The 15194-nt window shown below is 48.4% G+C and overlaps 1 protein-coding gene across 1 annotated transcript in view; it reads right to left on the bottom strand.

The window, feature by feature from the left end:
- Window positions 1-6814: 6814 nt before the first annotated feature.
- The window catches only part of LOC138249574 (uncharacterized), a 105606-nt gene continuing 97226 nt past the window's right edge, over window positions 6815-15194 (bottom strand). The window contains exon 4 of the mRNA XM_069203520.1: window positions 6815-7295. Within this exon, the coding sequence (XP_069059621.1) occupies window positions 6815-7295 (481 nt within the window). The remainder of the gene's footprint in view (window positions 7296-15194) is intronic.

The following is a 15194-nucleotide window of genomic DNA, read 5'->3' as shown; positions in this document are numbered from 1 at the left end:
AGACTGGCTTATGCAGATATGGGCACCATCTGTGCCCATCAAAGCATTTCCAGAGGCTGGGGGAGGCTACTCCTCCCCAGCCCTGACACCTTTTTCCAAAGGGAGAAGGTGTAACACATTCTCTCTGAGGAAGTCCTTTGGACTGCCTTCCTGGGCCAGGCCTGGCAGGACCCCAGGAGGGCAGAAACCTGTCTGAGGAGTTGGCAGCAGCAGCAGCAGCTGCAGTGAAACCCCGGGAAAGGCAGTTTGGCAGTACCCGGGTCTGTGCTAGAGACTCAGGGGATCATGGAATTGTCTCCCCAATGCCAGAATGGCATTGGGGTGACAATTCCATGATCTTAGACATGTTACATGGCCATGTTCGGAGTTACCATTGTGACGCTATACATAGGTAGTGACCTATGTATATTGCACGCGTGTAATGATGTCCCCGAATTCACAAAGTCTGGGGAATTTGCCCTAAACGATGTGGGGGCACCTTGGCTAGTGCCAAGGTGCCCACACACTAAGTAACTTAGCACCAAACCTTTACCAGGTAAAGGTTAGACATATAGCTGACTTATAAGTTACATAAGTGCAGTGGTAAATGGCTGTTAAATAACGTGGACGTTGTTTCACTCAGGCTGCAGTGGCAGGCCTGTGTAAGAATTGTCAGAGCTCCCCATGGGTGGCAAAAGAAATGCTGCAACCCATAGGGATCTCCTGGAACCCCAATACCCTGGGTACCTCAGTACCATATACTAGGGAATTATAAGGGTGTTCCAGTATGCCATTGTGAATTGGTGAAATTGGTCACTAGCCTGCATAACCACTGAGGTTCTGGTTAGCAGAGCCTCAGTGAGACAGTTAGGCATCACACAGGGAACACATACATATAGGCCACCAACTTATGAGCACTGGGGTCTTGGCTAGCAGGGTCCCAGTGACACATAACAAACATACTGAAAACATAGGGTTTTCACTATGAGCACTGGGCCCTGGTTAGCAGGATCCCAGTGAGACAGTGAAAACACCCTGACATATACTCACAAACAGGCCAAAAGTGGAGCAACAAGGCTAGAAAGAGACTACTTTCTCACACATACCCACTCGCAGACCCACAAAGACACTGGCACATCCACTCACAGACCTATAAAGACACTGTCATAGTCACTCACAGTACCACACTGATGTCCACATGCCCACTCAAACACCCACACACTTTTAAACCCACATGGAAACTCACAACCACTTACAGTCTCACATAGACTCTATCACACTGTTGGAGGCTAGCCCTCTATGCAGTATGCAAAAACAAGCACATTATGCAGAGGGTTCAGGCAACCACATGTTGGTTACCAGAGGTAAAAGTTAGACCACCTAATGCTCCAATATTTAAGGTATCTGGTTGAGCAGTTAGGCTAATCCAGGAGATGTGCCAAGTATTTGCTGTACTCACAAATCTAATAATGCACCACACACACTCAATGAATAACTCAAGGCCACAATTTATAAACATACTTCAGACTACATTAATTTTAATACCAAGATCTTTAGAATACGTTAAGACCTTTTCTTGTCATGAATTTTCAAAGTTTTGGCAAACTTAGGGGCATATTTATACTCCGTTTGCGCCGGAATTGCGTCGTTTTTATTGACGCAATTTCAACGCAAAACTAACTAAATATTTATACTTTGGCGTTAGACGCGTCTAGCGCCAAAGTCAATGGAGTTAGCATCATTTTTTAGCGTGGACACCTACTTTGCGTTAATTATATGCAAGGTAGGCGTTCATGTCTAAAAAATCGACTCCGAGGCATGTGCGTCGGATTTATACTCCCGGGCAAAATTCACGGCCGGGAGTGGGCGGGTCAAAAAAAATGACGTACGGCCGCTTTTGCGCCGTTTTTTTGCGCCTGCAAAAGGCAGGCGTTAAGGGACCTGTGGGCTCTGAAGGAACCCAGAGGTGCCCTCCCATGCTCTCAGGGACCCCCCCTGCCACCCTTGCCCACCCCAGGAGGACACCCAAGGCTGGAGGGACCCATCCCAGGGACATTAAGTTAAGTTCAGGTAAGTATTTTTTTTATTTTTTTTTGTGGCATAGGGGGGCCTGATTTGTGCCCCCCTAAATGCCACTATGCCCAATGACCATGCCCAGGGGACAGAAGTCCCCTGGGCATGGCCATTGGGCAAGGGGGCATGACTCCTGTCTTTGCTAAGACAGGAGTCATTTCTATGGGGGTTGGGAGTGAAAAAAAAATGGCGCAAATCGGGTTGAGGCGCAATAATTGCCTCAACCTGACTTGCCCCATTTCTTGACGCCCAAGCTCCATTTTCCCCTACGCCGGCGCTGCCTGGTGTACGTCGTTTTTTTTAACGCACACGAGACGGCGCCGGCGGCTAACGCCAGCTAACGTCATTCAATAAATACGGCGCCCGCATGGCGCTTCAGAATGGCGTTAGCCGGCGCTAATTTTTTTTGACGCAAAACTGCGTTAGCGCAGTTTTGCGTCAAAAAGTATAAATATGGCCCTGAGTCTTTCTGTGCGTAATTACGCACCATTGGAATCAATGCACGTTCACCTTTAAAAATGCAGTAAAAATCACAGAATTGAGCTACCAGTCTCTTCTCTTGCAGAATTGTTGGAGTGGTCGGTGGGCACACTGTGCCAGCTGGAAAGTCTTGGGTAGCTCCCGGTTCAAACGGGAGCAGCATTTGAGAGGTTCTTGGCACAGGACCACCTGGAGGGGCCACTTAAAAAAGGAGCTGGTTAGCAGAGTAAAAGATGATACCTTGGGGTCCCCTTTGGCCATTGAGGTTACAAGGGGTTGGAAATCCGGGGCACACTGCAGATCCTATGACACAAGTCCCAGGGCGGCCAGGTGCAAGGAGTTTTGGACATCTTGGATGCAGTGAGCAACGGAGTCCACTGGAGCTGGAAGTGAGTCTTGTTGAAGGAGGCTTACAGGGATGTAGGGGCACTGTGGACGAATGTCCCTCAATGGGGGCTTCCTCCTGATGCTTTTTCAGCTTTGGAGGAGCTGTTTTTCAGCTGGTCTGATGTCAGCTGACAAGTACAGAGGGTATTGCTGTAACTCAGCCGCTAGAGAGCACAGTGCCACTAAACTTGGCAGAGATGCGGGTCACATCCATGTGGTCATCGGTGTTTTGTCTGGTCCAGCTGAGACTTCTAGTAACGGAAATATTGACTATTCAGTGAAGTGACCCTCACTGGTTTGTTTGGTCCGTTGCAGATTTCTTGATTTTCTTGAGTGGCACCTCCAATCAGGAGGGAGATGAAGGCTATTTGCGAAGCCTGGAAGTCCTCTTGGGATTCTGAAGTAGGTCCAGTGGTGAGCTCCTCCGCAGTGGCGATTGTCGGGAATCTGGTGCAGCAAGTAGGGGTCTTGGAGCCTCTTCTGGTGCAGCAGGTCCCCTGTTCTCAACTTGGGGGGTTCTTTTGTGCTGTCTTCTTTCTTCCTGTTCAATCTAAAATCTTGGTCTAAGGGAGCTGTAGGAAAGTACCATCTTGCCTGGCATGTTACCCCCATTTTTTAATGTATGTATGTTTGTTTTTGCCTATGTGTCACTGGGATCCTGCTAGTCAGGACCCAAGTGCTCATAAAGTGGGCCCTGTATGTGTTTGTGTGGTGCCTAACCGTGTCACTAAGGCTCTGCTAACCAGAACCTCAGTGCTTATGCTCTCTCTGCTTTTAAAATTGACACAGCAGGCTAGTGACCATTTTCACCTATTCTGATTACCACTCTGGAACACCCTTATATTTTACCTAGGTACCCAGGGTATTGGGGTTCCAGGAGATCCCTAGGGGCTGCAGCATTTCTTTTGCCACCCATAGGGAGCTCAGACAATTCTTACACAGGACTGCTACTGCAGCCTGAGTGAAATAAGGTCCACGTTATTTCACAGCATTTTACACTGCACTTAAGTAACTTATAAGTCACCTATATGTTTAACCTTCATTTTCTGAAGGTTAGGTGCAAAGTTACTAAGTGTGAGGGCACCATTGCACTAGCAAAGGTACCCCCACTTAGTTCAGGGCCATTTCCCGGGACTTTGTGAGTGCGGGGACGCCATTACACGTGTGCACTACATATAGGTATTGACCTATATGTAGTGCACACGTGTAATGGCTACATATAGGTCATTACCTATATCTAGCTTCACATTGATAACTCCGAATATGGCCATGTAAGGTATCTAAGATCATGGAATTGTCCCCCCATTGCAAGTCTGGTATTGGGGAGCCAATTCCATGCACCCTGGGGGCTCCACTAGGGACCCCCAGTACTGCCAAACCAGCTCTCTGAGGCTTGCACTGCAGCTACAGCTGCTGCCACCTCACAGACAGGGTTCTGCCCTCCTGGGGTCTGAGCAGTTCAGTCCCAGGAAGGCAGAACAAAGCATTTCCTTTGGTAGCAGGGTGTTACACCATCTCCCTTTGGAAATAAGTGTTTCAGGCTGGGAAGGGGTAGCCTCCCCTAGCCTCTTGAAATGCTTTGAAGGGCACAGATGGTGCCCTCCTTGCATGAGCCAGTCTACACCAGTTCAGGGACCACTTGTCCCCTGCTCTGGTGCGAAACTGGACAAAGGAGAGGGGAGTGACCACTCCCAGGTCAATCACTACCCTATGGGTGGTGCCCATTGCTCCTCCAGTGTGTCCCAGACTTCAGCCATCTGGCTTTGCATGTTGCCAATAAGAATTGGACTGTGGAATCACTAAATTGGAATGACAAACTTGGTAAGTGGAGAGAGCATAAGCGCTGGAATTCTGGTTAGCAGCCCTTCAGTGACACAGTTAAGCATACTGACAACACACATAGGCCACAAGCTATGAACACTGGGACCCTGGCTAGCAGGATCCCAGTGAGACAGGCAAAACAGTCTGACAAATGGGTTGAGACAGTAAATACACGTTGACAAATACTCAAAAACAGGCCATAAATGGGGTTAACCATGCTAGAACGAGGCTACTTTTTCACTTCAGGACACACCTCTGACCCCATCTGGATATTGGCAACTGCATTTTCTGCAGATTGACTAGAGGCATTCCTTTTGATTTTACAGCCAGAGTCTCCAGTTCGGTTTCTTACGGTCTTGGCCGTAAGCCTTGCTGGGTTCAAAGTGTTTCCCTTTGTACCCTCCACTGGACTGTGAGTAGTCTCTGGGCCCACCCTCCTGTTAAGATTTTTGGGGGCCTTGAGAAGACTCTGTGTTGTTTTTACCCTGGCTGCCATTTTTTCCTTTGGGGGGCTTTTTGGTCTCTTTCTTTTGGTCTCCCCCATCAGTAGTAGTTTTGGTGACTCTTGTTTTGACCCAATGGTCTGCCTTCCTCCCAAATTCTTGAGGGGAAAGTGGACCCAGGTCTACCAGATGTTGATGCAGTCTGTCACTGGAACAGTTCCTCAACAGAAGCTCTTTCTTAAATAAACTATCCAGCCCGTCATAATCTTGTAGCTTGTTCCCAGCTAACCAACCGCCCAACATTTTTATTGAATAATCCACAAAGTCAACCCAGGTTTGGCTCTGAGATTTTTGACCCTCCCTGAACTTTATCCTGTGCTCTTCAATTGTAAATTCAAAGGACTCAATTAAGGTACACTTCATGAGATCATAGAATTTAGAATCTGTCCCATTCAGTGTCAGGAGCCTATCCCTGCACTTTCCTGAGAATAACCCCCATATCAGTGTTCCCCAGTGTTTCTTTTCAATTTCCCACCCAATACAGGCTCTTTAAAATTCCAGAAAACCATTTCACTGTACCATCCCCTTAAGTGAAGGGAGGGACAGCTCCTTTTGGGAGTTTAATTTGAAAGCTTTTTCTTTCAACACTTGTATGCTGCCACCAGGGATGGGTGCCAAGCCCAACTCTTTTCTTTGCTTTTCTACCTCTAAAAGCTGAGTTTCTAAAGCCAGTTTTCTGGTTAGCCTGGCAATGTCCAGGTCTGTATCTGTGGGTGCTATAGAGCTTGTGTGAAAAGAGGAGTTACCCTCATCTCCAATGTGTACAGGATCTTCATCAACCTCAGATGTATCATCATCATCAGCTGTGGGATGATCTCTTTCATGCTGGCCACCAGAAACCTTTGTATCTCTGTTTTGGGGCTGTTCCCAGTTTTAATTTTGCACACTCTGCAGAGTTTCCTTAATTGGTCATAGCTACATGGCTCATAAGGTTCCAGGTTGAGCTCCTGGTTTCTGGAATCTGAATCAGACATTTTTATTTCACTAAAGTTGGGACCTTTTGGAATTTAGAGTTCCCCTTTTTGGATAACCAACTGTCGCAGGTGAAACAGTATGAAGACCACTGAGGCGTTTGTTTAGTTAGTGGTAAGTGGTTTATTTTTGTTAATTATACGGAAAATAGGGTAGGTTTACAAAAATCACAAGTGTTTTCGTCTTTCTTAGGCGCTTTGTTCTTCTTTCGTATCTTTTCCCCAGGTTCGTGATTGTATGTTCTTGCTTCTTATTTTACAGGGGACCCAGCTGCCTTGCTCGCTCGTCAGAGTCCAGGGTGGTACTGTAAATAGAAGGGAAAACGCTAAGGTAAGTATGGATTTTTAATTGGGGTTCTTTCCTTTCTCTTATCTCTGGACTGGGAGGCGGTACACACAAAGGGAGGGGGGTTGGTGCCAGTGAGGAGTGGTTTAGGGAATAGTGTGAACACATCTATTCTTAGTATAGGAATACGTGACACTGGTGAGTTAATTATAGTGCCCTTCCCTCTACCTCCCCTTCCAACCCTCCTCTATGACCCCTCCCCAGTCCCTTCTCCCCAATTTCCCTTCTTCTTGTCCAAAAGGACCGTACCTTGTTTAGCCACGACCCTCCAGGGTCGTGGCTGGCTTGGTAGTGTTCCTCCTGCTGGTCTCCTGGTTCCAGGTCCTGAGCTCTTCTTCTCTCTCTCCCTCCTCCAGTTCCTCGTCTGCTTCTTTCCTGGTCCTCTGTTTCTCCTCGCTCTTCTCTTGCCTTGCTCTCTGCGTATTCTTCTCTCTCCTCGCTCTTTCCGTGTTCTCCTCTCTTTCCGCTCTCTCCGTGTTCTCCTCCCTCTCCGCTCTCTCCGTGTTCTCCTCCTCCGCTCTCTCCGTGTTCTCCTCCTCCCTTCCCCGTTCCAGCGCGTCTCCTTTTGCTGTGTCCCCAGCCCGGGAAACCGACGTCGTTTCCCGGGCAACGCCGTCCTGCCTGCCGCTCTCGGGCCGCGTCTCCCCGGCAACGGGAAGACGCGGAAATGACGTATCGTCCTCGTCTGATACGTCATTCGCCGTGCTTGTAGCCGGGATCGCCCGGCTACACCAACTAAAGCAAAAACGTTTTCTAAAGTTGTAGGGACCTCACCAGGGTCCTAACACTTACTTTAAAAAATTTGAAAAATCTGTAGTCAATTTAGAAAAATCAAAAACAACTATCTAAGAGACAATTTGGAGAGTTATTCTTGTGTTAACACAATTGTAAGAGTGGTATCTGCAAACACAAAGTTTTATCACACTGGTGATACTCCAAATGTTGGAGGCTGGCGCTCTATGCAGTGTGTAAAACCAAGCACACTATGCAGAGGGTTCAGGCAACCACATGTTGGTTACCAGAGGCAAAAGTTAGACTACCTAATGCTCCAGTTATTAAGGTAGCTGGTCGAGCGGTTAGGCTAATCCAGGAGATGTGCTAAGTATTTGTTGTACTTACAAATCCAATCATGCACCACACACACTCAATGAATAACTCAAGCCCACAATTTATAAAAATATTTCAGACTTTTATATTAATTTTAAGACAAAGATCTCTAGAATACATTAAGTACTTTTCCTGGTCTCAATTTTAATTTTTTTGGCAAAGTTAGTCTTTCTGTGCGTAATTAAGCACCATTGGAATAAATGCACGGGCACCTTTCAAAATGCAGTAGAAATCACACAGTTGAGTTACCAGTCTCTTCTCTTGAAGGATGGTCGGAGTGGTCGGTCGCCACACTGTGCCAGCAGGAGAGTCTCTGGCAGCTCCCGGTTCTGGCGGGATTAACATTGGAGAGGTTCTTGGCACACGCACAGGGCCACCTGGAGGGCCACTTGGAAAAGGAACTGGTTTGCAGAGTTACAGATGATGCCTTGGGGTCTCCTTGGGCTGTTGAGGTTGCAAGGGATTGGGGACCTGTGACACATAGCAGATCCTGTGATGCAAGGCCAAGGGTGGCCAGGTGCAGGGCATTTTGGAGGTCTTGGATGCTGTGCAAAACAGAGTCCATTGGAGCTGGAGGTGAGTCTTGTTGAAGGTGGCTTACAGGACAAGGGGGGCACTCTGGTTGGGAGGTCCGGGGTGTTCCTGAAGTCCCTCAACAGGGGCTTCCACCTTATGCTTTTTCAGCTCTGGGGGAGCTGTTTTTCAGCTGTTCTGACGTCAGCTGACCAGTACCAAGGGTATTGCTGTAACTCCACCACTGGAGAGCGCAGTGCCACCAAACTTGGCAAAGATGTGGGTCACATCCATTGGTGTTTTGTCGGGTCCAGCTGAGACTTCTGGTAACGGAGATATTGGCAATTCAGTGAGGAGACACTCACTGGTTTGTTGGTCTTTTGCTGGTTTCTTGCTTTTATTGAGTGGGGCCTCCACTCAGGAGGGAGATTCAGGCTATTTGCGAAGCCTGGAGGTCCTCTGGGGCTTTTCAGGTCAGTCCAGTGGTCAGCTCCTCCGGACTGGTGATTGTTGGGACTCTGGTGCAGCAAGCAGTGGTCTTGGAGCCTCTTCTGGTGCAGCAGGTCCTCAGTTCTCGTCCTGGTGGGTTCTTTGCTGCTGACTTCTTTCTTTCTGTTCAATCTAAAATCTTGGTCTAGGTGAGCCCACTAAATACTGAATTTAATGGACGTTTTAGGGGGAACCTGGTAGGGTTCAATGGGACACTTACCCTTGGGTGACTACACCCACTACAGTGACCACTTCCTCTGGGAAGGCTCACTTCACTAAACCTCATTAGCTGTTTTCCTCCATTCCAAGATGTGAGAAAAATGAGATAGAGGGTCCACTTCGCATGCAAGCCAATGGGAGTGGTAGATGATCAGTAAAGCCACTCCTCCTACTCTTTGTCTGGTTTCCTGCCTTTGCTCCAGTCCTAAGTGGCAGTTTTTAAGGGGGGAAGCCCTCTGCTGCTAGCAGCATGCCTGGTGCTTGAGTTTTAGGGGCAGTAGACCTTTGAAGCTCACCACCAGGGTGTTGCACATTCCTGAGGGAGAGGGTGTTATCTCCTCCACCCAGGAAGGGCATTGTCTTACATAGCAGAGAGCCATGGCCCTCCTACAGGGTTTTATACTGTCCACCTAGAGTGGCAGGCTGGATGGAACCAGTCGGCAGCCATGCCACTTAGGGTTAGCTTTTGCAGGGGGCCCCTCTAAGGTGGCCCTTGGGTACCTTTAGGGTTAAATCCAACACTGGCACCAGTTTGGATTTATTATTCTGAGTTGTTTGATAGCAAACAACCCAGGGTGAAGAGTAGCCATCATATAGCTGGGGAACTCGTGTTTGACCAGTGTCCAGTACATTAATGTAAATTGCCGGCTGCTCTGTTCACTCACTATGTCTTTGGTTTGTCAAGGACACCAGTGGGGGCATATTGCTCATGCATCTATTCCCTCACACATAATGTGGTACACCCTGACTTAGGGCTGGAAGTCCTGCCAAAGGGGTGACTTACCCATAAAATATGCAGTGTATGGTGGACAGGGCACACAGAGAGTGTGCCACGTCAAGTTTGTCCTTTTAGGTTTGCACAGTACACTCACCCTGCAATGGCAGTGCTGGGAGCATCTGGGTGCAGGGCCTTTGGGGTTGGCACAATCAGTTCTGCTGCCCACAGGGGTCTACTCTTAATATTCCTTGCCCTGGGTACTGGGATACCCATTTACTAGGGACTTATAGGGGTGTTTAAGAGTGTATCCAATTATGCCAAGCATCACACCAGATTTAGGGAAAGTGCTCTGGCCCAGGGAACCTGGTCAGCAGGGGCCCTGGGCACTTCCAACTTCTAGAACATATCAACATCAGGCAAAAAGTGGGGGCTAACAATGCAAAAAGAGGCCTCCTCTCACACACACCAACTCATAGAACCACACAGACACTCACAATTAAATTCACAGACCCACACCAACACTCTCACATTCCCACTCACAGAGCCACTAAGACACTCTAACACCCACTCATAAACACACACAGACACTTTCACAGGCACTGAGAGATGCACACAGAGGCCCTCATTCTGACCTTGGCGGGCGGCGGAGGCCGCCCGCCAAAGTCCCGCCGTCAGGTTACCGTTCCGCGGTCGAAAGACCGCGGCGGTAATTCTGACTTTCCCGCTGGGCTGGCGGGCGGTCGCCTTCAGACCGCCAGCCAGCCCAGCGGGAAAGAGGCTTCCACGATGAAGCCGGCTCGGAATCGAGCCGGCGGAGTGGAAGCTGTGCGACGGGTGCAGTTGCACCCGTCGCGTATTTCACTGTCTGCGCAGCAGACAGTGAAATACATGTAGGGGCCCTCTTACGGGGGCCCCTGCAATGCCCATGCCAGTGGCATGGGCACTGCAGGGGCCCCCAGGGGCCCCGCGACCCCCCCTACCGCCATCCGGATCTCGGCGGTCCTACCGCCGGGATCTGGATGGCGGTAGGGGGGGTCGGAATCCCCGCGGCGGTGCAGCAAGCTGCGCCGCCGCGGAGGATTCAATGGGGCCGCGGTACACTGGCGGGACCCCGCCAGTGGTGCCGGTCCGACCGCGGCTTTACCGCCGCGGTCGGAATCCCCATTGGAGCACCGCCGGCCTGTCGGCGGTGCTCCCGCGGTCCTCCGCCCTGGCGGTCAAAGACCGCCAGGGTCAGAATGACCACCAGAGTCTCACACACCTACTTATAGAACTACAGAGACACTCTCAGACCCACTCATGGACCCTAACAGAAACTCAAAGTCCCACTCACAAACCTACTCAGTCACTCTCACACCCACTCACAGAGCTAAACCAATACTGTTATACCCACTCAGAGACTCACATAGACACTCTCACACCCACTCACAAACCCACACAGACACCCACACCCAATTACAGACCAACACACACATCCTTTTATACCCACTCTCCACAGACCCACAAAAACACACAACCACTCACAGACCCACAAAGACACTGACAAATGCACTCACAGACCAATATAGACACTCTCATGCCCATTCACAGACCCATACACTCACATGCCACCTCAAAGACCCACACACTTTCATACCCACTCACAGACCCACAAAAACTCACAAACCCACTCACATACCCATAAAGACACTGATACAACCACTCACATACCATTATAGACACTCTCACACCCACTCACAGACCCACACAGACACTCACATGCCCACTCAAGGACCCACACAGACAGTCTCACATCCACTCAAAGACCCACTCGGACACTTTCACACCCACTCACACTCCCACAAAGGCTTTATTACACCAACTCAGAGACTCTCACACTCACACACTCACACACAGACCCACAGACACTCTCACAACCTACTCACAGAGCAATACCAGTACTCACATACCCAATCACAGACCCACACTCACAATCTCACACCCACTCGGAAACCCATACAGACACTCAAACTCCCACTCACAAACCCACTCAGACACTCTCAAACCCACTCACAGAGCAACACCAATACTCTAATACTCACTCACAGATGTACAGGGACACTCACTCAGCCACTCACAGCCCCACGTAGATACTAACATACCCCTCAAAGACCTACATAAACACTCACATACTGACTCACAGACTCACACACATACTTTCACACCCACTCACAAACCCACACAGACAATCTCAAGCCCACTCACAGACCCGCACAGATACTCATACATCCACTGAAAGACCCAAACAAACATTCACATATCTACTCAGACCCACTCAGACACACTCACATTCACTCACCAAAGACCCACAAAAACACACACCCTTTTCACAGACCATCAAAGATACTGGCACACACACTCACAGACCAATATAGACACTCTCACACCCATTCACAGACCCACACAGACACTCACATGTCCACTCAAAGACCCACAATGACACTCTCACACCGACTCAAAGACCCACATGGATACTCTCACACCCACCCACACATACTCTATCACACCAACTCAGAGAACCACACAGACACTCCCACATTAACTCAAATACCCAAAGACACTCTTGCACCTATTCACAGACCCACATAGACTCTCTCACACCCATACACAGACTCACACAATCTCACAAGCACTCACAATCCCACACAGACACTCCCAGTCCCACTCACAGAGCAATAGCAATAGTCTCATACCCACTCACAGACCCACAGTGACACTCACACAGCCACTTACAGACCCATATAGACACTTTCATACCTATTACAGACCCACACAGACACTCACATCCACTGTAGTGAAAGTAAGTATGTTTGACCATTGACTTTGTGTTTCACCACTGTGCATATTAGTTGTTCAATGTTCACCAGTTGGAGATTACATTTTGTATTCAGTTTAGCTGCCTTTTGGCTTTATCGTGGCATTAGACATTGCAGTTGAGACATTGTAGATGAGCTGTGTTTTTCCACATGGTAAACTAAGCTTGTGTTTTTCATATGTTCTCTTACCGAACAAGATAGCATGATAAGGAAGCGCATATTTTGTGTTTTTCTTTAGTGCAGTGACCTTGAAAGGCATGTGTCGTAATGATGGCCAGCTTGCGACACATTCCTGTCAATGTTTACCTAAACAAGCCAGCATTTTTGAATAATTAACATCTGAGAGGGAAGGGCCTTTCAGAAGGCTTTTTCCCATGATTATTTAATCTATAAAAGGTGTCCCTGGGCAGCAGCGAGGGGAATTTTCTGTGACTTCAGTCAGGATTGGACGTCAAATGCCTGACACACGTGAGGGTAGAAAACTCTTTCTCGCAGTTGAACAGGGGTCATCAACTTGCTGGCATGAGGAAGATGAAGAGCAGTGACAGGCCCTGCGGTGATGAATTTTTACATTATTCTTTGCTTTGCAATTATGCTATAATATAATCACATATATTTGCTGTGTACATTGCAGCTGAGAATCATTTTGATATATTTTCCTTTCATTGCTGTGACTATTTTTAACGTGTACCTCCAACCTACTAATTTCCTTTCTCAGGAACATCTTGGTGAAGTAATAATAAATGTCTTCTTTAAACTAAGAAGTGCATTTCAGAGATTTTTGTCAGCTCGGTCATTAGTGAAAGCAAAACACCTAATCAAAGACCCACACTGAAACTCTCATACCCACTCATAGTCCAACACAGTCTCTATCACACCAACTCAGAGAACCACACAGACACTCACACTCAAATTCACAGACCAACACTGACACTCTCACATGACCACTCCTAGACGCACTCAGACACTCTCATACCCAATAATAAACACACACAGACACACTCACAGCCACTGACAGATGAACACAGACACTCACACAACTACTCATAGAACCACAGAGACACTCACAGAACCACTCATGGAACCGAACAGACACTCAAACAACCAATCAGAAACCTATTCAGACACTCTCACACCCACTCACAGAGCAAAACCAATACTGGTATACCCACTCAGAGACCCACATAGACACTCTCACATCCACTCACAAACACACACAGACACCGATACCCACCTACAGACCAACACACACATCCTTTCATACCCACTCTCCACAGACCCACTAAAAACTCACAACCACTCACAGACCCACAAAGACACTGACACATGCACACACACACCAATATAGACACTCTTACACTCATTCATAGACCCACACACTCACATGTCCTTTCAAAGACCCACACAGAATATCTCACAACTACTTAAGTACCCACATGGATACTCTTACACCCACTCACAAAACCACACAGACCTTCACACCCACTTAATGAGCCACAGTCACTTTCATACCAACTCACAGACCCAAAAAACTCACAAGCCCACTCACAGACCCACAAAGACACTGACACAACCACTCACTGACCCACACAGACACTCACATGCCCACTCAAGGACCCTCAAAGACAGTCTCACACCCACTCAAAGGCCCACACGGACACTCTCTCACCCACCCACACTCCCACAAAGGCATTATCACACCAACTCAGAGACCCACACAGACACTCACACTCACAGACCTACACAGACACTCTCACACCCAGTCATAAACACATGCAGACCGTCACACACCAACTCAAAGACCCACAGATACTCTATCACCCACTCACAGACCCACACAGACCCACAGACACTCTCACAGCCACTCACAGACACATACAGACACTCTCACATCCACTCAAAAACCCACACAGACACCCAAAACACCCACTTACAAACCTACTGAGACATTCTCACACCCACTCACAGAACAGGACCAATACTGTCATACCCACTCAGACCCACATAGACACTCTCACACCCACTCACAAACCCACACCGACACTCACACTCATCTACAGACTCACACACTCCCTTTCATATCCACTCAACAAAGACTCACAAAAAACACACACCCTTTTCACAGACCCACAAAGACACTGTCACACGCACTCACAGATCAATTTAGACACTCTCACACCCATTCACAGACCCACACAGACACTCACATGCCCACTCAAAGACCCATACAGACACTCTCACACCTATTCAAAGACTCACATGGATACTCTTACACCCACTCACACTCCCACACAGACTTTCACAGAACTCAGAGAACTACACAGACACTCACACATCGACTCAAATACCCACAGACACTCTCACACCTATTCATAGACCCACATAGACTCTCTCACACCCACACACAGACTCACACAAACAATCTCACAACTACACACAAACCTGCACAGACTCTCAAATACCCACTCACAAACCCACTCAGACACTCTCAGAACCACTCAGGAGCAAAACCATACTCTCATACCCACTCACAGACCAACAGGGACACTCACACAGCCACTTACAGACCCATATAGACATTCTCACACCCACCACAGACCCACACAGACACTCACATGCCCATTCAAAGCCCTACACACTCTCACACCCACTCAAAGACCAACATTGAAACTCTCAAACCCACTCACAGTCCACAGAAACTCTATCACACTAACTCAGAGAACCACACAGACA

The sequence above is a fragment of the Pleurodeles waltl genome, chromosome 8 (genome assembly GCF_031143425.1).
Source record: "Pleurodeles waltl isolate 20211129_DDA chromosome 8, aPleWal1.hap1.20221129, whole genome shotgun sequence".
NCBI lineage: Eukaryota > Metazoa > Chordata > Amphibia > Caudata > Salamandridae > Pleurodeles > Pleurodeles waltl.
Note: the sequence above shows the minus strand (reverse complement) of the source record. Positions and strands in the feature narration are given on the sequence as shown.